This window comes from Tupaia chinensis, unplaced genomic scaffold, assembly GCF_000334495.1.
Source record: "Tupaia chinensis unplaced genomic scaffold, TupChi_1.0 Scaffold000355_1, whole genome shotgun sequence".
In the NCBI taxonomy this organism is placed as follows: Eukaryota; Metazoa; Chordata; class Mammalia; order Scandentia; family Tupaiidae; genus Tupaia; species Tupaia belangeri.
In genome coordinates this window covers 13,977,507-14,002,656 of record NW_006159850.1, presented here as the reverse complement: position 1 = coordinate 14,002,656, position 25,150 = coordinate 13,977,507, and the positions used below count along the sequence as shown (strand labels likewise).

At 44.4% G+C, this 25,150-nt stretch overlaps 2 protein-coding genes across 3 annotated transcripts in view; one reads left to right on the top strand and one right to left on the bottom strand.

The window, feature by feature from the left end:
* SF3B3 (splicing factor 3b subunit 3) overlaps positions 1 to 3,360 on the bottom strand; it is a 55,900-nt gene extending 52,540 nt beyond the window's left edge. The window contains exon 1 of one of the 2 annotated variants that reach the window (XM_006152655.3): positions 3,249 to 3,360. The gene's annotated coding sequence lies outside the window, so the exon portion shown is untranslated. Of the gene's footprint in view, positions 1 to 3,125; positions 3,145 to 3,248 lie in introns of those variants that run through there. The other variant, XM_014589405.2, reaches the window with a different exon arrangement.
* Positions 3,361 to 3,631: 271 nt separating this feature from the next.
* COG4 (component of oligomeric golgi complex 4) overlaps positions 3,632 to 25,150 on the top strand; it is a 33,834-nt gene continuing 12,315 nt past the window's right edge. Inside the window, exons 1-10 of the mRNA XM_006152654.2 lie at positions 3,632 to 3,822; positions 5,584 to 5,666; positions 7,822 to 7,936; positions 11,989 to 12,163; positions 14,128 to 14,321; positions 17,702 to 17,807; positions 18,322 to 18,479; positions 19,147 to 19,205; positions 20,436 to 20,569; positions 24,526 to 24,644. Coding sequence (XP_006152716.1) covers positions 3,664 to 3,822; positions 5,584 to 5,666; positions 7,822 to 7,936; positions 11,989 to 12,163; positions 14,128 to 14,321; positions 17,702 to 17,807; positions 18,322 to 18,479; positions 19,147 to 19,205; positions 20,436 to 20,569; positions 24,526 to 24,644 — 1,302 coding nt within the window. The 5' untranslated portion in view covers positions 3,632 to 3,663. The remainder of the gene's footprint in view (positions 3,823 to 5,583; positions 5,667 to 7,821; positions 7,937 to 11,988; positions 12,164 to 14,127; positions 14,322 to 17,701; positions 17,808 to 18,321; positions 18,480 to 19,146; positions 19,206 to 20,435; positions 20,570 to 24,525; positions 24,645 to 25,150) is intronic.

Below are 25,150 nucleotides of genomic sequence, written 5' to 3'. Positions count from 1 at the left end.
TTAACCATTTTAGCTGAGAGTTTTTATTTAAAGCAACAGGTAGCTTTCAACTACAAAGAGTTTTTCATCTATGTGCTGTTGACCATGAAAAACTGCTAATAAAACATCCAGTGTTGTCTCCTGAGCTACAAGATTATTTTCCATTCCCATATAAGATCGTAGACTCGCCCTCTATTGTTGTAATGTATAGTCTATATATTAACTGTGTCTTTACTTAGCAAGACAAGATTTTTATTTAGGTCTTTGCAACCAGCAACGTTATCGCCCTGGCCCGGGACTGAAGTTATCAAACATCCTACAAGCCCCCTCTTTAAAAGACCCTTCCCAGTAATCAAGATCTAAAAAGAAGATACAGCAGACAAATGGACTTCCTCATCCTGAGAACTGTAATTGATTTTACCTGAGCTAACAAGACAAACAGCATGTTTTATAATTATTGCTTCCATGCTTTGTATACCCTGTTCCTTAGAGTAAATTTTTTACTACCCCTCACCCTCCTTACTTCCTAAACCTCCCTCAATAAATACACATGTTTCAATAGCCACGGCGCAGCAGCCTGGAGCTGGCTCTGGCTGTGGTCGGCTGAGAACATGCTAAGGAGCAAAGAGGTCTCGGTCTAATTTTTTGTTTCTGATCACCCGTGTCGCCTTCCTGTGTACGAGCCACCCTCCACTGCCGAGGCCGGACCCCGGCAGCCTTCTATGGGGCCAGGCACAAGCTATCGATGAAGATCTTTAAAAAACTCATGAGAAATGTGCATTATGAAAACCATGGATGGATTTCAAAACACTTTTGCACCAAGAAAATCTAGAGCTTTAATTCCATTTGTCCACAAACTTTCTGAAGTCTCCTCGTACTCTGCCTCTAACCTCACAAGAATCCCATATGATATGTTGTATTATGTTAAACTGAGGCTCAAAAACTTCCTAACAGCACGTAACAAGTGATAAAAATGTTGGGTCCTAGAATCTGTATCCTTAATGCAAGACTACCTATTTGTCTTTCTTGTCACACAAACTGAGTTGGTCTGTATTTACTTGGACTCAAACAAGGTATACATTCCACACCACTCAGAATTCAACAACCCAGCAAGATGCTCCCTCCACCCCATCCCCTAGTCATCTACCTCTGGTGGAAGCAATTTTACCAAATTATATTGTATCCTGGGTACTTTTCATACATACTTTCATACAGCATTTTGCCCCCTCTAACCACAGGTTGAGTACTACATTTATGCAATCACACTAGACTGCAATTTATTTTTATTATTTTATCTGTTTTGAGATTGCAAGAAAAAGGTTTCTTCATAAAAATTACAGAGCTGCAGAATATCCCATTGAATGGACATATTATAATTAATTAATGCCCTACAACTACAGATCAACATTTAGGTTGTAGGCACTCCTTCCTACTATGAAAACTGCTGCAGAGAAAATCCCTTGTACATAGGTCATTTATATGTTCATGAAGTATCTAAGAGCAATTCCTAGAAGTGGAACTGCTGAACTGAAGAAGTCAAACATTTAAGATTTTGATAGACACTACCAAATTGCCTTTTGGGGCAACATGCCCAGCAATGACCGCGTTCCTCATAACCGCAGTGATATTTAGACATTTGACCTATACTAACCTCATGTACAAAAACCTGTTTCTTACAGAACTCTATAGCTGAGTGACTAAATGTAAATCTACTCGCCATCAAAACAAGTTAGACAAAACTGAGTTCTTGTCACATCAAAAGGAAGCCTTCCAAAAGGAGTATAAGAGTCTTCTCAGTACAAAGGATTAAAGTACCTCTTCCATAAAGAATTACCCATTACTACACCTACAGACCTATCTACCACTAAAAAAAGTTTACTTTTCCCATGTTGTTGGAGTTGTTTGTATTTCATAAGGTTTTTGTTACAGGGTGCTTACTCTCACTAGAAAGAGAGTGAGAAATCACCCCCGCTACGGGGGTGGGGGGGTGGAGGGGTGGGGAGGTTCTCTCTCTCTCTCTCACGCTCACGCACGCGCGCGCACACACACACACACACACAGAGCAAGAGTTTCAAGCGGTCAGTCAGAGTCCAGCGAGGTAGTCACTAGGTAGCCATTGCCATCTGCTGCCCCTCCACTCCGTGTTTATTTAGAAACAAAAAACAAGTGCTCTTGAGAAATCCAAAGTTACTGCTCTGTAATGTACAAACTTGATTTTGTTAACGCGGAAAAGAGAATTATAAGTAAATAGCCTCATGATAATTATTTCTGGCCTAGGCAAAAACAGGGTGACATGGTCACGCTGGTAATGGGTCCTGAAAGATAAATTTTCCTACTTGACATAGGGAACATCTTTAAAGACTATACTAAGATCACAGCAAAAGACACAAGAAAAAGTCTGAGATTGCAAAGAGAAAATATCAAGCCGTGTCGGAACAGATCCCCCTAGACTACTTTCTACTCTTTGTAGCTGACCGGAGATAGCCTTTTACCTTTCCTTAGTAACTGATACCACCTACCCACTACAAACCCTTGGAATTCATTTGCCCCAAACCTACTTGGATCCAGATTCTTCAGCTACACGATTATCTTGAAAAAAGTAGCGAAAGGGATATTCTGGAGGAAGAACCTTCTAGTGCTACGAGTATACCAGGAATCATTCACAACCAAAACTTGGTAAGCTTCGAAACTCCCCCGCGTCTACCTCCTCCTGATCGTGACGGTTACAAAAAGCCTGTCTGTGATCGCTCACTCCATCCAACCCTTCATGTTCCAAAGGAACATCATCGCATTTAAATTGTAAAGCCTTCAAGATACCTCTTGCAAAGGAGAAAATAGGTTTAGGGGAGGACCTCCAAGGAGCCCAACTCCCAAAACAAACGCAAACCAGAAGGTGGGTCCCGGAGACCGTTTGCTCTATCTACGCTGTTCAACGCGCTCGGGTCTGTTCCGGTCGATGTAGCAATTACTCCCGGAGGCGGGGGTCATCCCTCCCGCTCCTCTCCTGTCTCAAAGGCCTAAAGGAAAGGCTATCTCTGCAAGCCTTATTTTGAGCCTGAACTCGTTCCCAAACTGCACAGGAAATCGAAACGATTCCAGGAAGCTGTTTTCGCGCCCTTAGCGTTCCCTACAAGTCCTCCTCGTACCCTATCCAGGCCTCTCGGGCCTAGAGGACCTCTGAGTTCCACACGAAAATCTTGGACCCCTCTCCTACGCGGTCGCTGTGCACCTCCCCGGTCCCAGAGTAGTCACGAAGTCATCTTTTTTACCCTGCAGCGGAAAGGATGGCGTAGATATCCAATGGATAGTAAGTCCCTTCAAGACCTAAGCCACCGCCAGCGCCAACCCGCTGGCGTCCGCCATTAGTCCTTTGGACTAGGACCTTCCGGTGGCGCGCGACGGAAAAAGCTACCAAACCTATGCCTGAAGCGTGTATATTACAATTTTTTAAAACCTTCGGTCCTGCTTTCACACCGCATTGAGAATGATTTAAGTATACTCTATTACCGTTACCTTTCCAGGAGAATAGAAAATTAACAGGTTTTTTTTTTTTTTTTTCTTATAGGTGCTGCGGATTTACAAAAACCAAGAGTCGGTCAGGCATCTCTGTGGGCAGCGCCAAGGGCCCCGCGCGCCAATGAGGAGGGGACCTCGCGGGCCCGGAAGCGCCGAGTGGGAGCCAACATGGCGGATGTGGATACCTCTCATAAGTTGTCAGGGATGCCTCCGCCATCTGAAGGGGTGGGAGGAGGCCGCTGTTCGGAAATCTCCACCGAGCTCATTCGCTCCCTGACAGAGCTGCAGGAGCTGGAGGCTGTATACGAACGGCTCTGCGGCGAGGAGGTGGGGCGGAGCCTCTTCTTTCCTGGAGGATCCAGGGGCATAGGGCGTGGGAGTCATCAGCCTTGGGAAATCTGGGCTTTGGGAAACTCTCTCCTTGCTGGGAGAAAGAAAAAAAACCCTACCCAAGAAGCGGGAATGTAGTTGAGTATTTGGGGGGACCTGTCAACTCTTTCATTCGGTCGGCTGCCCCGAGCACGTTTTCTTTGATGTTTGGGGGACCTGCCCCACCAGTTCATTTCCCCCTCCCATAGTCACTACTTTGTCCACCCAAGTAAAGTTAAACTGAGAGTATTTGCCAAATCGCTTGGCTCTCAGGAATTGCATTGGCGTAGCAACTTAAAAATTACAAAGATGTCACGCAATTATCTCATTGAAGCGGGAGGTCATTGCATATAAACCTCTTGAAGCGATTTGATGATTTGAAGGTGTACTTTTAGCGTTTCCTGTAAATGCACAGCTTTATGTAAGTTTGAGCTTTTAAGACTTAAGTATAGCTTTAATTTTGGACAAGTCACAGCACCTGTTGTATCCTTGATATTTTTGTCAAATGAGAGGTGGTGTAGACTAGATTCTTAGATTCCTTTCAGTCATAACGTTCCAGCTTCTGCCTCCTCTATTCTCCTGTGAATGATGTCAGTTCACTTCCAAATGTCATTTGTGTTTCTTGCCAGTGAGAAAGAGGTGTAAACTCTATTCTAAAAGCTTAGCAGCTGTTCCCAAACTTTTGTGTAAGGTAAAGCACAAGCAATTTCAACCTTGGCGAGATCATCTAATATTAACAAACATTGAACCAACTCTAGCAGTTTTTGATACCTCTTTCAGCAAAATGTGTTTTAAAGTTCAGTACTCTTGATTGCTAAGCTTGCATTCATTCAGTCGATCAATACTTTAGGGGATGCTGGCAGGTAGTGTGGTGGTTAAGGGTACTGGACTCCCAAAGGGCCAACCACAGTTCAAGTCCTGGACCTGGTGGCTTGCTTTCTCACTTTCTCTGTCTCTCTTTGATCAAACTGGAAAATAATAATAATAAATAAAGTTTAAAAATGATTCTTAAAAAAATACGTTAGGGAAAAATTAAGGAGGTCTTAACAGGTGGAGCAATATTAATTCTGTATTTGTATTTGGTTGCTGTCAGGGAGGTTCCCCCTCTGGATCCTACTGGGCTGATTTAACAATGAATAGCCAATCATAACGGCTGTTGTTGAACCTGTCTGCTACATACTATTTTAAGCACTTTGTGTTATCCCATTTGACTTGCACACCAGTCCCATGGGATATGTATTGCTATCCCTATTTTACAGATGAAGAAAGGACCCATAAGAAAGTGATATAAATTGAGGTCGCACAATAAATAGCTTGACTGAGATAGAATTGTTCTTATTTCCTGTGTGCTAACTGCACACCAGGAAGAGTTTTTTTATAAATGCCATTTCAGAAAGTTTATTTTTCCAGCTATCATATGTTAAATGCCTTCCTGCTTTAGGTACTATGCTATTGATAATTGGATATAAGTTCATTCACTCTCATTGTGATGTTCATCTGCAATATGGAATAAAATACATACGTAAGATAACACTCATTTTGCAGTGCAATAAGTGCAAAACTGAAGGGTTTGTTTCTTTCGTGTTGTTAATGCATGAGAGGAGCATAGTGGAAGGGAAGAAAAACTTTGAAATGAGATTCACCCTCAGCTAAATGGTTAGATTAGATAACACTTTAGGTCTGACCAATCAGATGACAAGGTATTTCTCTATGTTTCAGAAAGTGGTGGAGAGAGAACTGGATGCTCTTTTGGAACAGCAAAACACCATCGAAAGTAAGATGGTCACTCTTCACCGAATGGGGTGAGTGTGTACATTTCAGCAAGCGCTATTATAAAGTTAATCAAGGTCCATTGGATAAATTATTATTTCTCCTAACTTTGTTATAAACTGCCAGTTAAGATTGAAATGTAGAGATGACATCAAAGTAAAGTAAACATATAAAGGTATAGTTCAGTGGTTCTCAAAGATGTAATACCAGCATCACGTGGAGACATGTTAGAAATGCAAATTGTGGGGACCAGCAGTTAGCGTAATGACTATGTTGCTGAACTCCCATGTAGTGGACCACGGTTCAGGTCCTGGACCCAGTGACTTAAACTCATGCCGGGCGTATGCTTGCGTCCCCAAGATCCCGAGAGGAAAATGAAGGAGAAGGGATTGTGGCATGGCCATCCCCCCTGGGGAGTGATTTCTCACTTTCTGTCTCTCCGTCTCTCTCTGTCTTTCTGGCAAGCGCAAGCACCCTATAGCAAAAACCTCTCCAAAAAAAAAAAGAAATGCAAATTGTGGGGCCTCACCCCCAAACTTATTGAATCAGAAACTCTGGGGGTGGAGCCCAGGTATATGTTTGTTTTGTTTTGTTTTGTTTTTGAGAGGTTTTTGCTATAGGGTGTGTGCGCTCTCCAGAAAGACAGAGAGACAGAAAGCAAGAAATCACCCCCCAGGGAAGATGGCCACGCTGCAATCCCTTCTCTTCCATTCTCCTCTCGGGATCTTGGGCACGCACGCACATGTGCCTGGCGTGAGTTTAAACCACCAGGTCTGGGACTTGAACTGCAGTTGACTACATGGGAGTTTAGTAACATAGCCATTACTCCAACTGCTGGTCCCGAGGTATATGTATTTTAACAAGCATACCAGGTTGTTCTGATGCATAGCTATAGTTTGAGAACCCCTGTTTTTGTACATTTTGTGCATTTGCTAGTCATAAAAATTTTCCTTGATCTTTCCTTCCTCTCAAAGTGTTGTTTAGTACATTGTATGCTCACTTAGCAATTGGGAGAATGTGTTCTTCAGTTCTTTGTAGGTATTTAGGTATATTGTTAGTAGTCTTAGAAATTATTATTTTATTAAACATAGATCTGAGTTTTTAGTAAAATATTCTTGAGAGTGGGACCAGTAGTTAGTGTAATGGCTATGTCGCTGACTCCCATGTAGTCAACCGCAGTTTGAGTCCCAGACCCAGTGACTTAAACTCACATGGGGCATGTGTGCATGCGTGCCCAAGACCCCTAGAAAGTTGTTAGTAGTCTTAGAAATTATTATTTTATTAAACATAGATCTGAGTTTTTAGTAAAATATTCTTGAGAGTGGGACCAGTAGTTAGTGTAATGGCTATGTCGCTGACTCCCATGTAGTCAACCGCAGTTTGAGTCCCAGACCCAGTGACTTAAACTCACATGGGGCATGTGTGCATGCGTGCCCAAGACCCCTAGAAAGGAATGGAGGAAAAGGGATTGCGATGTGGCCATTCCCCCTGGGGGGGTGATTTCTCACTTTCTGTCTCTCTCTCTCTCTCTCTCTCTCTTTCTGGCGAGCGCACACGCCCTATAGCAAAAACCTCTCCAAAAAAAAAAGAAATATAAAAAAAAAAGAAATATATATATATATTCTTGAGAGTAAGTCGTGTAGAATGGACTGAGCTAAGAGTTGTGGGGAGGTACAAAAAAAAATAAACAGAAGAGAGTCACCCATCTGCAAAATATTTCCATCTCTTTTTATCTACTCATTCATTTTTTAAAGAATTATTTTATTTAACTTTATTTATTTACTTATTTTAATTTTACCAGAGAGGGACAGAGCAAGAGAGAGAAAGAAAGAGGGAAAGCGAGAAAGCAAGCCTGACCAGACCAGGTCTGGGACTCAAACCACAGTCAGCCATGTGGAAGTCCAGCATCCTTAACATTCAGTTCAACTGCCAGGCCCCTCATTCATTTTTTTCTTTTAATTTTGACCAGAGAGAGAGACACATACAGGGTGGGATGGGGGTGGGGCAAGGGGCGGCACGGCGTGGAGGAGGGCAAGAAAGCTAGCCACCAGGTTCAGGACTCGATCTGTGGTTGGCCAGGTAGGAGTGTCCAGCGCCTTAGCCACCACACAACCTTCTGGTCCCTCCATTTCTTACTTCTACTTCTACTCCTATGACTATGTCTCTGCTGACATTGTGTGTCTCTAGTCCCAATCTGCAGTTGATTGAGGGAGATGCAAAGCAGCTCGCTGGAATGATCACCTTTACCTGCAACCTAGCTGAGAATGTATCCAGTAAAGTCCGTCAGCTTGACTTAGCTAAGGTAATTCCATTGACTTTCGTTTTTCTTTAATTTGCTAGAGGGCATATGTGCTTTCGGGGTGGGCAGGGGAGTGAGAAAGTGGGACTGGGCGATGTCCACACCATAGTCCCTTCTTTTTTCTCCTTTTGAGATTTTGGGCATACATATACACACCCAGCATGTTTCTCAAGCCAGTTTTAGGACTCGAACCATTGGCCCCTCATTGAGCTTTTTTAAAAAAATTGTTTATTCCATGAGTGAGAGAGACAGCAACACAACACCCCCAATAGAATGTTAACTGCGGTCCATCCCAGTTTCAGCCAGCCCTGCATCATGGACACACATGTGCCCAGCGTATTCAGGGACATCTCAGAGACAAACCAACAACCCTCCCCTGTGGGACTGCGTCATAGAGCTTCACGTTTTACTGCTACACCGCCAACTACTCTTTGCATTGAATTTTGTTTTTGTTTTTCTTTCTTAAATTGCCAGAGGGCACATACATTCAGAAAGGGTAGGGGAGAAAACCCTCCCTTAATGGGACATGGTCACACCACAATCCCTTCTCCTTTTCTTCGTCCTGTCAGGATTTGGGGCAGGCACGCATATCACCCCAACATGTTTTTCAAGCCACTGGGACCAGATTCAGTTTGTGGAATTTAGTTCCCTTAACCATTAAGCTACTGGCCATCCCTATTCAACACACGTTTAATGAAAAACTTATAAATCAAGCACTGTTCTGGGTGAGCTGTGCTCCCCAATATAGCAGCCACTAGCCACAGGTGGCTTTTTCTTTCCTAAGAATTTTTTGCCATAGGGCATGTGCCCTCAACAGAGAGAGAGAAAGTGAGAGGGAAAGTGAAAATCACCCCCTGGGGGAGATGGCCATGCCACAATCCCTTCTCCTCCGTTTTCCTCCTGGGATCTTAAGCATGCATGTGCATGTGCCTGGTACGATTTTTAAGCCACCAGGTCCAGGACTCGAACCTTGGTCGGCCATGTGGGAATCCAGCAACATGACCGCTATACCATCTGATGACCCCAAGTTTATTTATTTCATCTGAGAGAGAGAGACAGAGAGGGAGACAGACACCCTCAGAAGGGTCTTCATGCCATGATCCACCCTAGCCAGCTGAAATCAGAGGCATGCAAATTTGCTCTACATTACACACATATGTAGCTCTTTTTATTTTTTTTTTAAGAATTATTTATTTAATCCCATTTGTTATTATTTCTTTAACTTGATCAGACAGAGACAGTGAGAAAGAACAGGAAAGTGAGAAAGCAAGCCGCCAGGTCCAGGACTCAAACCGCATTCGACCATGTGAGAGTCTAGTGCCTTTACCCACCATGCTACCTGCCAGCCCTGTAGCTCTTTTTTTTTTTTTTTTTTTTTTTTTGTTGTAGGGCATGTGCGCTCATCAGAGACAGAGAGAAAGCACAAGGGAGTAAAAACCTCGATGGGATGTGGTCATACTATAATCTTTTTTCTCCATTTCTGTATCCCATCAGGATTTTGGCATGCTTGTACAGACAGCCAGGGTGTTTTTCAAGCTGCTGGGGCTGGGATTCAAACTGCAATCAATTATGTGGGATCCAGCTTTCAAATCACAGGGCTTAACTGCTGCACTATAGGGGCCAGGCCTGCACATGGGTATCTTAATTTGGACTAGCCACATTTCCATCGCTAATGGCCACAGATAATTAGTGGCTTCTAGGTTTGGTTTCTTGAATAAGTCAGTCCCAGCCTCGGTTTGCTCCTGTGAAACATCATAACCAATCCTGATCTGTTTATTTAGATTCTGTAAAAATATTGCATAGCTTCTTTAGCCACGAAGGCATCAACTCACTTATTAAAGTCTTTTTAAATTAAATTGTATTTTTTAATTGTCAGAGGGTGTGTTTACTTGCTGAAAAGAGACAGAGGAAGAGAATGGGAGAAAGCACCCCTCAGTGGAGCACGGTCACACTGCAATCCCCTCTCCTCCATTTCTCCATCCTGTCGGGATTTGGGGCACACATGCGCACATGCCTAGCATCTTTTTCCAGCTACCAGGACCAGGATTCAAACTGTAGTTGACTTTAGGCAATTTGGTTCCTTTAATCATTAGACCAAAGTTTTTGGTTTTGTTTTTTGTTTGTTTGTTTGTTTTGAGAGGTTTTCGTGCACTCGCCAGAAAGACAGAGAGAGACACAGAGACAGAAAGTGAGAAATCACCCCCCGGGGGATGGTCACGCCGCAATCCCTTCTCCTCCCTTCTCCTCTCGGGATCTTGGGCACGCATGCACACGTGCCCAGCGTGAGTTTAAGCTGCCAGGTCCGGGACTCGAACCACAGTCAACTATGTGGGAGTCCAGCAACATAGCCATTACACTAACTGCTGGTCCCACTTTATTTTAATTTTTTAAGAATTATTTATTTGTTTGTTTGTTTTTCACATGGGTTTTGGCAAAGAAAGAGAAAAAAGGGAGAGAGAGAAAGCAAGCTACCAGGTCCAGAAATCGAACTGTGGTCGACCACGTGGGAATTCCAGCACCTTAATGACCACACCATCCACTGGCCCTGTTTATTTTATTTTATTTTATTTTATTTTGGAGAGATTTTTGCTATAGGGCACATGTGCTTGCCAGACAGACAGAGACAGAGAGATAGAAAGCAAGAAATCACCCCCCAGGGAGGATGGCCACACCGCAATCCCTTCTCCTCCCTTCTCCTCTCGGGATCTTGGGCACGCACGCACACGCGCCCGGCGTGAGTTTAAGCCACCGGGTCCAGGACTCGAACTGCAGTCGACTACGTGGGAGTCCAGCGACATAGCCATTACGCTAACTGCTGGTCCCGGCCCTATTTATTTTAATTTGACCAGAGAGGGACAGAGTAGGGTTGGGGGAGAAGAAAAGTGAGAAAGCAAGCCACCAGGTCTAGGACTAAAACCACAGTAAGCCATATGGGAGTCCAGCACCCTTAACCACCACACCACCTGCCAGCCCCATAGCCTTAAAGGTTTTTTGTTGTTTTTTTTTTTGGAGAGGTTTTCTGCTGTAGGGCACATTCACTCACCAGAAAGACAGAGAGAGACAGAAAGTGAGAAATCATCCCCTGGGGGGGATGGCAACACCACAATCCCTTCTCCTCCATTCTTTTCTCAGGATCTTGAGCATGTATACATATGCATCTGGCGTGAGTTTAAGCCACTGGGTCCAGGACTCAAACCACGGTCAACTACGTGGGACTCCAGCAACATGGCCATTAAGCCAACTGCTGGTCCCTTTAACCTTAAAGTTTTTTTTTGTTGTTGTTGTTGTTGGAGAGGTTTTTGTTTTTTTCTGCTATAGGACACATGTGCTCACCAGAAAGACAGAGAGAGATAGACAGAAAGCGAGAAATCACCCCCGCGGAGGGATGGCCATGCAACAATCCCTTCTCCTCCATTCTCCTCTCAGGATCTTGGGCATGCATGCACACGTGCCCAGCGTGAGTTTAAGCCACCGGGTCCAGGACACGAACCATGATCTACTACTTGGGAGTTCAGTGACATAGCCATTACGCTAACTGCTGGTCCCTGTAGCCTTAAAGTTTTTAACAACTTCTTTATTGTAGAAGAAAAATGCCTTCCACACATTCTGCATACTTATAACAGTTTTGTGAGTGGTATGGTGACGTATGTCTGATTGCCAGTGAAAGTTAGCTGCAAAGGACCTGTAGTTACCAGATTTAGCTCCTGAATCTCTTATCTTCTGGAGAGGTGTTTTTTAAAGACTAAGACATCTCGCCAGTTGGTGGCAGAGTAATTGAGGGGAGTGGATCCCACATGGCCAGCTAAACAGTTCAGGTCCAGGACCTCACAGCTTGGGGGGACTTGCCAGACTCATGTGCCCCAGTATTCTGAAACAGGGGAGAGATGAAGGAGAGGGCACTGCAGTATGGCCTTTCCCCATGGGGAGGTGTTTTCTGTGTGTGTGTGTGTGTGTGTGTGTGTGTGTGTGTCTGTCTCCAGCACATGGCAAATTTTTTTTTAAATGAAGAAGATTGAATAGGATATCGTGTGTAAGTACAAAGTCTTTTTTTGCAGAACCGCCTCTATCAGGCCATTCAGAGAGCTGATGACATCTTGGACCTGAAGTTCTGCATGGATGGAGTTCAGACTGCTTTGAGGAACGAAGATTATGAGCAGGCTGCAGCCCACATTCATCGCTACTTGTGCCTGGACAAGTCAGTTATTGAGCTCAGCCGACAGGGAAAAGAAGGTGGGCAGCCCAAGCTATTGGTTTCTAGTACAAACATGTGTAATCTGAACTTGGCCAACTCAGCCAGGAGAAAACCATCGTCGTATCTGTAGAAGGCCTATATGAGTCCTGTTACCATCCCAGGGCAGGTGTTCCTACTTGCACTTTATGGAAAAGAAAACTGATTTTCTTTCGGCATCTACCCCGGGTTTGGCTCGATCTAAGAGGAAACAGAAAGAAAGACAGAGTAGCAGTGGACACAGGGAGCCTGAGCCTAAGCAGCCCAGGCAACCTGGGCACCTTTATTTGTAGGGCAAAGCAACATTACATATGTGTATTTCATGACATTCCATAGATAAGTTGGTGTGTTATAGACAGTAAGAAGCAGTTGACAAATCTATACGGGCTTATTCATACTGGGCCAGGTGTATCCCTTGGCGATAATCACATCAAGGAGAAATCCCATTAATCTTCTTTTCTAATGGAGAGAAGCCTAGCTGCAGGTGTAGGGAGGATACATAAGGCTAAAGAATCTCGCCATAGGGCGGGCATCACCATGCCGCCCCGGATAAAGCTAAAGAATCTTACAGAGGCAAAGCGGGGATTGGACTTTGCTAATTGGGGTCAAGATGTTCCTGAATTCCATCAGATGTGTCTGTTGGAAGGCTCCTAGAAAGTTCCACCCTTTGCTCTGCCTGCAGCAAGGGTTAAGGAAAGGACAAACTGCGAGGTTCTGACATAGCACAAGGACAGGTGATGTTTGCTCAGAGCATGTCCCCACACCCTCAGGGCCTCTCTCCATTTTTCCCTACAATTTTCTGCCCAATGGGTTCTTTGTAGTTAACCATATTACCTACTTAAAAATTCAATTCTTGGGGCTGGCAGGTGGCATTGTAGTTAAGGCACAGGACTCCCACATGACTGACAGTGGTTCAAGTCCTGGACCTGGCAGCTTGCTTTCTCACTTTCTCTCTCTCTCTCTCTCTCACTCTCGCTCTCCCCCTCTCTCCCTGGTTATATTTTTAAAATAATAATAATAACAAATAAAATTACATAAATTAATTTTAAAAAATTCATTCCTAGCCTGGCATTCTGAGGTCAGTCTTTACTCATCTTGCCTTTCTAGCCTTATTTAATGCTAACCACACATGCCTCCACTCATTGTGCAAGTACTTGCTGAGCTCCTCTTTATGCTAAGGCTGTACTCTCGGGAATACCGTGGAAAGGGGCACTTTATCTTTTTGCTTTCTATTTCTTTGTTTACTTCATTCTCTTTACTTGAAACATGTATCTCTACTCAGGTACCAAAATCCTGCTCATCTTTGAGAAATGAGATATCACCTTCCTTGGGAGGCTTTTCTGTTTACTTCAACCAGATATGTGGCTTTGAACACCTTTGTTTTGATACTTACCTTTTTTCTTCTTTTCTTTTTCTTTCTTTCTTTTTTTTTTTTTTTTTTTGAGAGTTTTTTGCTATAGGGTGTGTACACTCACCAGAAAGAGAGAGAGACAGAGAGACAGAAAGCGAGAAATCACCCCCCAGGGGGGATGGCCACACCGCAATCCCTTCTCCTCCATTCTCCTCTCTGGATCTTGGGCATGCACGCACACGTGCCTGGCTTGAGTTTAAGCCACCGGATCTGGGACTCGAACCACGGTCAACGACATGGGAGTCCAGTGACATAGCCATTATGCTAACCGCTGGTCCCTGTTTTGATACTTACCATACACTCAATTTTCCTGGGGTTATTTGTGCACAAACCTTAGCTCTTTGACTTGATTGTAACTATGTGATTGTAGTAATTGTATCTGATGATGGGATCTCAGCTGATTCACCTTTGAAGCATCCCTACTACTAGCACAGTGTCTTGAACCCAGAAAGTGCTTCATACATATTCGTCAAGTGTATAGTGGTACACAAAGTGGCGTGGATCTGGCGCAATACCATTCTTTAAACTAATTCTCATTTTCTCCCCATCGAGCAGGGAGCATGATCGATGCCAACCTGAAACTGCTGCAGGAAGCTGAGCAGCGTCTCAAAGGCATTGTAGAAGAGAAGTTTGCCATGGCCACCAAGGAAGGGGATCTGCCCCAGGTGGAGCGCTTCTTCAAGATCTTCCCACTGCTCGGCTTGCACGAGGAGGGATTAAGCAAGTTCTCAGAATACCTTTGCAAGCAGGTAAGGACCCTGATTGCTTGGCAGGATAATGGTATGGTATTCTGCCTGCAGATTAGGGCCCTGTTGAATCCATTTTCTTGTGGATACTTTTCTCTCCTCTGGATCTGATCGCCCTTTCAGCTCTTGCTGTAGCCTGCCAGGACATGATGCATGCGTTCATTTAACACATCTCTTGCAGCCTGCTGTGTATTTGCAGCCTGCTGTGTATTGGGCATAGCCTCGACATTGGTGATGCACATTTATTTCCAGCAGACCAGGTGAGAATAAAGGAACATTAAAATGCAGGTTCTCAAGTTTGAATCACCCTTTCAAGCTATTGGTCAGGAATTGACGTTTTTGTTTTTGTTTTTTTTTAAGAGGTTTTTGCTATAGGGCATGTGCGCTCACCAGAAAGACAGAGAGACACAGAGAGATAGAAAGCGAGAAATCAACCCCAGGGGGGATGGCCACACCGCAGTCCCTTCTCCTCCATTCTCCTCTAGGGATCTTGGGCACACACACACATGCACCTGGCGTGACTTTAAGCCACCGGATCCTGGACTTGAACTGCAGTCAGCTACATGAGAATTCAGCGACATAGCCATTATGCTAACTGCTGGTCCCAGGAATTGACTTCTTTTTCGCAGGTGGTGTGGTGGTTAAGGGATTGGTTTTTTTTTTTTTTTTTTTTTTTTGCCAGAGTGTACATGCACTCACCAGAGAGAGACAGAGAGAGAGAGAAAGCACCTCTCCCCACAATGGGACATAGTCATGCCACAGTCCCTCAATCCCTTCTCTCCATTTCATCCTTTGGGGATTTGAGGCACATACACGTGCTCACTTGGTAACTTTTTCAAGCCACAAGGATGGGGACTCAAACCATGTGGTTGGCCATATGGGATTCAACTCGTTTAACCACCAGGCCATGGGCTGGCCCTAGGAATTGACTTCTTTTAAGAGTAATTGGAGTTTGGTGGACCAGCAGTTAGCATAATGGCTATGTCGCTGGACTCCCATGTAGTCGACTGTGGTTCAAGTTCTGGACCTGGTGGCTTAACCTCATGCCGGGCGCGTGTGCATGTGTGCCCGAGATGCGGAGAAGAGAATGGAGGAGGAGAGACTGCGCTGTGGCCATCCCCCCTGGGGGGTGATTTCTTGCTTTCTGTCTCTCTGTTTCTCTCTGTCTCTTTGGTGAGCACACGTGCTCTATAGCAAAAACCTCTCAAAAAAAAAGAGTAATTGGAGTTTGGGACCAGCAGTTGGCATAATGGCTGTGTCACAGGACTCGCATGTAGTTGACCACAGTTTGAGTCCTGGACCCAGTGGCTTAAACTCATGCTGGGCATGTGTGCATAAGTGCCCAAGATCCTGAGAGGAGAATGGAGGAGAAGGGATTGCAGCATGGCCATCCCCCCTGGGGGGTGATTTCTTGCTTTCTGCCTCTCTCTGTCTTTCTGGTGAGTGCATACACCCTATAGCAAAAACCTCTTAAAAAAAAAAAAAAAGGAGTAATTGGAATTCTTGGGCAGACAACAGGTGGTGTGGTGGTTAAAGGTGTTGGACTCCCACATGGCAGACCACGGTTCAAGTCCTGGACCTGGTAGCTTGCTTTCTCACTTTCCATGTCTCTCATTCTGTTCCTCTCTGGTCAAATTAAAATAATTAATTAATCAATTAATTTTTTTAAAAAGTAATTGGAGTTCTTACTGGGTTTAAGATTTCATAACCAGGCTTGAGTCTCAAAATAAGCCACATTGAGATGAAGTTAAAACTTGGAAGAGAACCAGTCTTCAGTTAAAGTGTCAGGGCTTTCTCACCCCTACCCCCCTAGGTGGAGAGATGCAAACCCAGCAGGCCTGTGTATAGAGGGTTGTTGTTTTTTTTTTTTAACTACATGTCAGTTTATCCTGCCTTTCAAGCCACCAAAAAACAAAAAAAATCCCCTGTAGTCAAGCACTAGTCTGCCATTAAGAGAAATGAGGCCGTTTTATGTATGCTTACATGTTTTACTAACGGTGGTTTGTTAAACAAATGAGGTACAAAGCAGAATGTTATTTTTGCTTAAAGTCGGGGGTGGGTGTTAGGCAGGGCTGACCCACATGGGGACGCTAGGTTCCATCTAGAGGCCTCTCAAAGTACCCCAGACACATGCTCCCATGCTCCTTGTCTGGCTGAGTGGAGATCATGATGGATTGACCCCCTTTAGGGGTGCAGACTCTCTATCTCTTTGTGTCTTTGTCTCTCACTCACAGAATAAACTTTAAAAAAAAAAAAAAGTTTCTTTTTTTATAAGAGAGGTTTTTGTTTTTTGTTTTTTGTTTTTTTGCTATAAGGCACATGTGCTTGCCAGAGAGACAGACAGAAAGCAAGAAATCATCCCCTAAGGGTATGGCCACACCACAATCCCTTCTCCATTATCCTCTAGGGATTTTGGGCATACATGTACACGCACCCAGTGTCAGTTTCAACCTGCCAGGTCTGAGAGTCAAACCACAGTTGACTATATGGTAGTCCAGCGACATAACTCTTACACCATCTGCTGGTACCCTAAAAAAACTTCTTTAAAAAATTAGGGGAGGGCCAGTTGTTGGTGTGGTGGCTAAGATGGCTGGATTGATCCCACGTGGCCAACTACGCAGTTTGGGTTCAGACCTGGTAGCTTGAAAAACTTGCCAGGTATTGGGGCCGGCAGGTGGCATGGTGGTTAAGGGCACTGGACTCCCACATGGCCAACCATGGTTCAAGTCCCAGACCTGCTGGCTTGTATTCTCACTTTCCCTCCCTCTCTCTCTCACTCTGATCCTCTCTGATCAAATTTAAATAAATAAATAAAGTTAAATAAAATAATTATTTTAAAAAAAGAAAGAAAGAAAGAAAGAAAAACTTGCTGGGTGTGTACATGTGCATATCCAAAATCCCAAAAGGGAGAATGAAAAGGTAGAATGGAGGAGAAGGAACTATATAGCATTGCCATCCCCCTGGAGGGTGCTTTCTCACTTTCCCTGTCTGTCTCTCTCTCCAGCGAACGCACATGCCCTATAGTAAATTAAAAAATAATCATAATAAAAGATACTAAAAGCTAATAATTCGGGAACCAGCCGTGCAGCCCGGTGGTTAAACACTGTACAGAGGGAGCCAGATCCCACTCGACTGCAGGTTGAGTTCCGGCCCCGGCAGCAACACACCTGTACACATGTCTAGGATCCTAAAGGGATGGAGAATAGAGGAAAAAGGATTGTGACCAGGCCCCACCAGGGAGTGCTTTCTTTTTCTTTATGTCACTGAAGGGAAAAAAAGGCCAATAGGGGGCCCATTTGTAGAATCAAGACCTACGAGGATGAGGCTGACAGAGGCTGACCTTTAGTCTGAGAGAGATATGTGGATTTCCTCCTTTTTTTCAGGTGGCCAGTAAAGCTGAGGAGAATCTGCTTTTGGTGCTAGGGTCGGACATGAGCGATCGAAGAGCTGCGGTCATCTTTGCAGATACTCTCACTCTCCTGTTTGAAGGCAAGCCTCTTGCTCCACCCTAGAGACCACAGACGCATCTGATGCCTACATCCTAACGTTTCTTTCTCCCTCTAGCCCGATGCCTTTAGTTTAATCCTGTAGTTTACTGTGCATCTCCAAGACAATGGGAATATCAATATCATTAGCGGAGCTTAGTTAGAATCTCTCAGGTATTTTGATCCCCCCAACCCTCAAGACCAAACTCTATAAGAGTAAATTTAACCCTAAAATAGTTTACAGGAAAGAGAATGATGCTGATTTTCAAAGGTGGTGTTGTAGAAAACAGCACCAGTAAAACTGACCAAGTGCTTGCTGGTATACTAAGCCCCATACGTGTTTAACAAGCAAGTTTGCTTAGCAAGCCCTAGCATTGACTAAAACCTCTGTGTTCATTTTAGGAGGTGAAGCAGCCAGAAAGAATTTAGTCAGCCCCCAGATTAATCCCAGATGAGGGACAGGATTATTTTGTGAGAAGAATATTTGGAATCCAACCTCTCGCCTTCCTTCCTTCTAGGGATTGCCCGCATTGTGGAGACCCACCAACCCATAGTGGAGACCTACTATGGGCCAGGGAGACTTTATACCCTGATCAAATATCTGCAAGTGGAATGTGACAGGCAGGTGGAGAAGGTGGTAGACAAATTCATCCAACAGAGGGACTACCACCAGCAGGTGAGCGGGGGAACTGACAGGTGCTTCGGTAGCAGCTCTAACCAGGGACACCAAGAGAATTACTTGGAAAGGACAAAATGAGAAAAGGTACAGATAAGAGAAAGTAAATACCAAATGAATACTAGAAATAGAAACTAGAAAGTGCTTCCTGAAAGAGACACAACAGAAACTTCAGCCCAATTCTCTACGTCAGACCATTCAACATGCCCTCTGGTGATGTAGTGAGAGCTTTATTCCCTGAGGTCCTATTGAATGTCAAGTAATAGGTCTCAAATTGCCTCTAAGTTCCTTAAGTGCTAAGGATAACAATGGCTTTTTCAGAGCTGTATTTTTCCCCGTCCTTTGAGCCAGGAAGGCACAAGCAGGACATAGAAGTACAAGTGTCCTTGTACAATTTTACTTACAAAGCTTCAGACCAGGGGACTGTAGACATTCTAGTCCATGAGAACACCATTAGCATTCCTAAGTGCAATAGAAAAGGCATTAGTATCTAAACAGAAAGCAAGTCTTTGGGCTATCTTCCTGAAAGCCCTCCTTGGCTTGAAGGAAAGGTGAGGCTGCCTGGTAAACTTGCTAAACCTAAGTATTCTTATGTGTCCAAAGTTTGGAGGGAGGCAGATGATGAAGGGGTGGGAGAAAGTATCCTCATTTCTGTGGTATGTTGCAGTTCCGGCATGTCCAGAACAACTTGATGAGAAATTCTGCAACAGAAAAAATTGAACCAAGGTAATAATCCCTCTCTTTTCCTCTGCCCATGTGAGTTCAACTTGGTAATCTAATGTAATTCAGGCTACCTTGTTACAATGTGGTCTGTATTTTTTTTTTTCTCTCTTTATTTTTTCGGAGAGGTTTTTGCTATAGGGCTCGTGCGCTCGCCAGAAAAACAAGAGACAGAGAGAGAGAAAGCAAGAAATCACCCCCTAGGGGGATGGCCATGCCGCAATCCCTTCTCCATTCTCTTCTCGGGATCTTGGGCACGCACACTCACGCACCTGGCATGAGTTTAAGCCACCGGGTCCAGGACTCCAACTACGGTCGACTACGTGGGAGTCCAGCAACATAGCCATTACGCTAACTGCTGGTCCCTGGTCTGTATCTTTATATGTTGTCAATTATTATTATTTCGTTGTTGTTGTTAGGTTTGCTATATGGCACATGCACTCTCCACAAGGAGAGAGAAAGGGAAAGTGAGACATTTTTGCAGCCTCACGGCAATCCCTTTTCCTCCATTCTTCTTTTGGGATTTTGGGCACACATACACACCATTGTGATTTCCAAGTCACCAGGCCTGGGACTCAAACCATGAAGTCAATCATGTAGGGTCCCGCCAACAATCCTCCATGCCCCAGTCTTACTTTTTTATGTAATATATTATACAAACAAAAGTGCGCATATAATATGTGGATGGTTCTTAAAAAGCAACAACGTCTTTACCAATATTTCCGAAGCTCCCACAGTGACTCTTCTCCCCTCCCCCACCATGAACTCATGTGCCTTATAGCAAACTAAATAAATAATCAGCATAAATCAGGAAGTATGAGTTGTCCAGCTTTTTTTCCTCCAAGATTGTTTTGGCTGTTCATCAGAATAAGTGACTGGATGTGAGGCAGTTTAATGACATATCCTAAAATCCTGCTGGGGCTAAATTACAGGCTAAGGAAATATGTTTTCTTTCACATGAGACATGGGTCATTTTTATCGAAGTCACAAAAGAATGCATACCTCCCCAACCTTCCATTTAGCTCTGGAAGAATTGTAGGGGTGCTCGGCTCAGGTGAATAGCAAATGTGGTTGGCCAGTGTCTGTGACTGTAACGAGGTCACCAAAGCCAGGGAGCCCATCCAGCAGACCTGACGCTGTGGGCAGAGCGCCAGAGAGAGTTAGGAGTGTGTTTGCCTTTTAGCTCTGACTTCGGAGGGAGCCCAGAGTCCTTACTCCTTCTGCTCCGTGTCTCAGGGAACTGGACCCCATCCTGACTGAGGTCACCCTGATGAATGCCCGCAGTGAGCTGTACTTACGCTTCCTCAGGAAGAGGATCAGCTCTGATTTTGAGGTGGGCGATTCCATGGCCTCAGAAGAAGTGAAGCAAGGTAAAGCATGCTTCCTATTCCCTGGGCTGGCAGCGGTATATAATTAGTGTGTTCGGAGGTGGGTAAGCCACAGATCTCTCACTAAGGAAAGTACGGTGGCTCGGTAGTCTCTGGAGGTCTGTGGGGAGCGTGACTCCCAGAATGATTGGACTGTGGCAGTCGGTGCACAAATCCATAAAATTACAAAAAATCATTGAGGGTCTGGCAGGTGGCGTGGTGGCTAAGGGCACTGGACTCCCACATGGCCGACTGTGGTTCACATCCTGGACCTGGCGGCTTACATTCTCATTTATTCTCTCTCTCTCTCTCACTCTGTCCCTCTGGTCAAAATAAAAATAAATAAATTAATTAATAAAGTTAAAATTCTTTTTTAAAAAAATAATTGAATTGGGGATCAGCAGGTGGCATGGTTAAGGCATTGGACTCCCATGTGGCTGACCGCAATTCAAGTCCCAGACTTCGCAGCTTGCTTTCTCACTTTCTTCCTCTCTATCTCTCTCTCTGTCTCTCACTGGTCACATTTTTAAAAATAATAATAAGTAGGGACCACCAGTTAGCGTAATGGCTATGTCTCTGGACTCCCATGTAATCGACCGCAGTTCGAGTCCCGGACCTGGTAGTTTAAACTCAACTCGGGCACGTGTGTGTGTGTGCGCGCGTGCCTAAGATTCTGAGAGGAGAATGGAGGAGAAAGGATTGCGGCATGGCCATCCCCCTGGGAGGTGATTTCTCACTTTCTGTCTCTCTGTGTCTCTTTGGCAAGCACATGCACCCTATAGCAAATTCCTCTCCAAAAAAAAAGAAAAAAAAATTATCTCCCAGAGGCACTGGCCTTGCTATAATCCCTTCTCCTCCATTCTCCTCTTGGGATCTTGGGCAGGGACATAGTCATGCCCAGTGTGATTTTCAAGCCACCAGGTCCTGGACTGAAACCAAGCTTGGTCATGTGGGAGTCCAGTGCTGTAACCTCTATGCCACCTGCTGGTCCCTTATCTTTTATGAATATGTGGCATTTTGTCAGATGAATAATCTATATATTTTTAACAACTCTGTTTTTAGAGGAAATAATTATTTCCAAATAGTTTGCCATTATTGGAGAAAACTGAAATTAGAGATTACAATAATTAGACGTTACAGTGAACAATTTAATACAAACAACTTTTTGCTCCTTTTCCATTATTTCCTTAGGATTAATTAATAGGAGTCAAAAGATTTCCAGGGCAAAGGCTGAAATATAGTGGATATAAGACGTTTCTCTAGACCAGTGACGTCCAGTAACGTTCTTTATGATGGCAGAACTATTCCATGTCTATGTTGTCCAGTATGGAAGCCACTAGCAGTGGTAGTTACAGAGCACTTGGAATGTAGCTAGTGAGGATGGGAACTAAATGTTAAAATTGAATTTGAATTAAGTTTGACTTTTGATAGCCACATGTGGCTAGTAGCTACTTATTGGACAACACAGTTCTGGATGGTGGTGTCATTGTTGCCACTGACAAGCACCAGGCTCCCGACGAGCTCAGACCCTGGTCACTCACTCACCCAGCAACTCCCCAGCCATGTATTAATGGCACAAGCTGTGTAGAAAGCCACAGGCAGAGGGTTGTTGAGTCTCTAGGAAACTCTTCAGTTAGTTGCCCAGTGGAAACCAAATGGTCTTCTTAAAAACCTGGAGCGTTTGGCCAGCTGGTGGTGTGGTGGTTAAGGCTGTAGACTTCCACATGGCTGACTGTAGTCTGAGTCCCAGGACCTGGCAGCTTGCTTTCTCACTTTCTCTCATGAGTGTGTGTTCCGTATAGCAAATTATTTATAAATCAATCAATCAGTCAATCTAAACAATTCCTTAAAAAACAAAAACAACAAAATACCCCTGGAGAGTTGGACCAGCTCTAGCCTAGTAAAGGGAGGCCAGATCCCACATAACCAACCACAGTTTGAGTCCTGACCCTTGTGACTTAAAAAACACACTGGGCACAAGTGTTTGCATGTTTAAAACTCTGACAGGCTGGGGAGACAGAAGAGAAGGGACTGTGGTGTGGCCATGTCCCATCAGGTATACTTCCCTCCTCTCTGGCTAACACACCTACCCTCTGGCAATTAAAAAAAAAAGCTCCATGTCCTCATGGTTAAGGCAGCCGTATACCACAGAGCTGACTCCACTGTTCAAATCCTGGACTCAGCAGCTTGTGCAACAAGCTGGAGTGTATGTACGTGTGCCCAGAACCCTGAAAGGAGGGAGAGACGAAGGAGAAAGGACTGCATGTGACCATTTCCCGTCGGGCTGCTCTCTGCTCTCCCTCTCTCTGGTTCTCTGTGGTGAACACGTGTGCCCTCTAGAAAAAATTTCCAAAAAGCAAAACAAAACCCCTGGAGAATCAACCTGTAAATGAAACTGAACCTTGGCACGCCTTTTATTTCGATGTCATTTAGCCCTTCAAAAAGTGACTGAGGAACTGAGAGACTGGGAGTGGGTAAAGCCTTTCTTTACATTATATTCTATTTATTTTTTCTTTAGAGAGATTTTTGCTATAAGGTGTGTATGCTCGCCAGAGAGAAAGAAAGTGAGAAATCACCCCCCCAGGGGTTGGCCACACCACAATCCCCTCTCCTCCATTCTCCTCCCGGGAGTGGGGGCCAGCTGGATCCCACATGGCCAACTGTGCAGTTGAAGTTCCAGACCCAGCAGACATGCTGGGTATGTGCGTGTGTGCCCAAAATCCTGAAAGGAGAAGGACTGTGGCATGGCCATCCCTCCTGGGGGGGATTTCTCACTTTCTTCCTCTCTGCCTCTGGTGAGCACACATGCCATATAGCCAACTTTAAATAAATAAATACAACAAAAAGATTTATTGCACTAAAATTTGTATTTCATAAAATTCACCCATTGCATATGTACAATTCAACGATTTCTTTTTTAAATGATTTAATTTCTTCTTATTATTATTTTTCTTTCTTTGGAGAGGTTTTTTGTTATAGGGCGCATGCGCTCGCCAGAAAGATAGAGAGAGACAGAGAGACAGAAAGTGAGAAATCACCCGCCAGGAGGGATGGACACACACCCCCGGGGGGATGGACCGCCACGACTGCGGTTGACTACATGGGAGTCCAGCAACATAGCTACCACGCCAACTGCTGGTCCCAACCTCTGGGAGGTGATTTCTCTCACTGACTCTGGTGAGTGCATGCACCCTGTGGCAAACCTTTAAAAAAAAAAAAAAGTTAAAATGAAAAATAAGGTATATAGAAATAAAGAAAAAAATCAAAAAAAAAAAAAAGTTAAAATGAAAAATAACGTATATAGAAATAAAGAAAAAAATCTGTTTTTGTTTTGTTTTGTTTTTGAGTTTTGCTATAGGGTACGTGGCACTTGCCAGAGAGACACAAGAAATCACCCCCCAGGGGGGATGGCCACACCACAATTCCTTCTGTTCCATCCTCTCAGGATTTTGGGCACACACGCACATGTGTCCAATGCGAGTTTGAAGCCACCAGGTCTGGGACTCGAAATGCGACCGACTATGTGGGAGTCCAGCAACGTAACCATTATGCCACCTGTTAGTCCCTCTGATAGGAATTTTTAAGCAAAATGCAAAATTGTATCTGTACTATGATTATAGACATGTAAAATATGTACATATTTGGGGCCAGTCCCATAGCCTGGTGGTAAAGGGAGCTGGATCCCACGTGACTGTCCTCAGTTTGAATCTCATGCAAGCCCCACATCCCAACAGGGTGAAGAAGAGATTATGGTGTGCTCATGCCCCACTAGGGGGTGCTTTCTCTCTCTCCATCCCTCTGTGTGTCTGTCTCTGGTGAACTCATGCACCCTCTGGCAAATTTAAAATACATACATGTTTTGAAACAAAGACTGAAAATAAACCTTAAGAAAATGAAGTGAGTTGCCCTGTTTACCTTGGAGAAGAAAACTGAATCTTCATCTTATGGCTGTTCCCTAGAGCACCAGAAGTGTCTGGACAAACTCCTCAATAACTGCCTGTTGAGCTGTACCATGCAAGAGCTGATTGGCTTTTATATTACCATGGAGGAGTACTTCATGAGGGAGACTGTCAATAAGGTAGGACATAGGACACCTCCATGGAAAATGGGCTTCCTGTCAAGAAGCCAGGCAGAAAGAAATGGCTGAGGCATGTCCCGTTTACTGCCTGCTGTGAAAATACTCTTTACATGTGGGGCCTAGCAGATGGTGTAATGGCTATGTCTGGATTCCCATGTAGTCGACCGCGGTTCGAGTCCCAGACCCAGTGGCTTAAACTCATGCTGGGCATGTGTGTGTGCACGCCCAAGATCCCGAGAGGAGAATGGAGGAGAAGGGATTGCAGTATGGCCATCACCCTTGGTGTGTGATTTCTTGCTTTCTGTCTTTCTGTTTCTCTCCTGTCTTTCTGGCTAGCGCATGTGCCCTATAGCAAAAACCTCTCCCAAAAGAAAGAAAGAAAGGAAGGAAGGAAGAAAGAAAGAAAATACTCATACATGCAGACTGAGCAGCACCAGTTTATATGGTGAGAGGGCATCTCTGAAGTTGTCATGCTCTTTGTGTACCCAGCTGGGACTTCTTTCCCT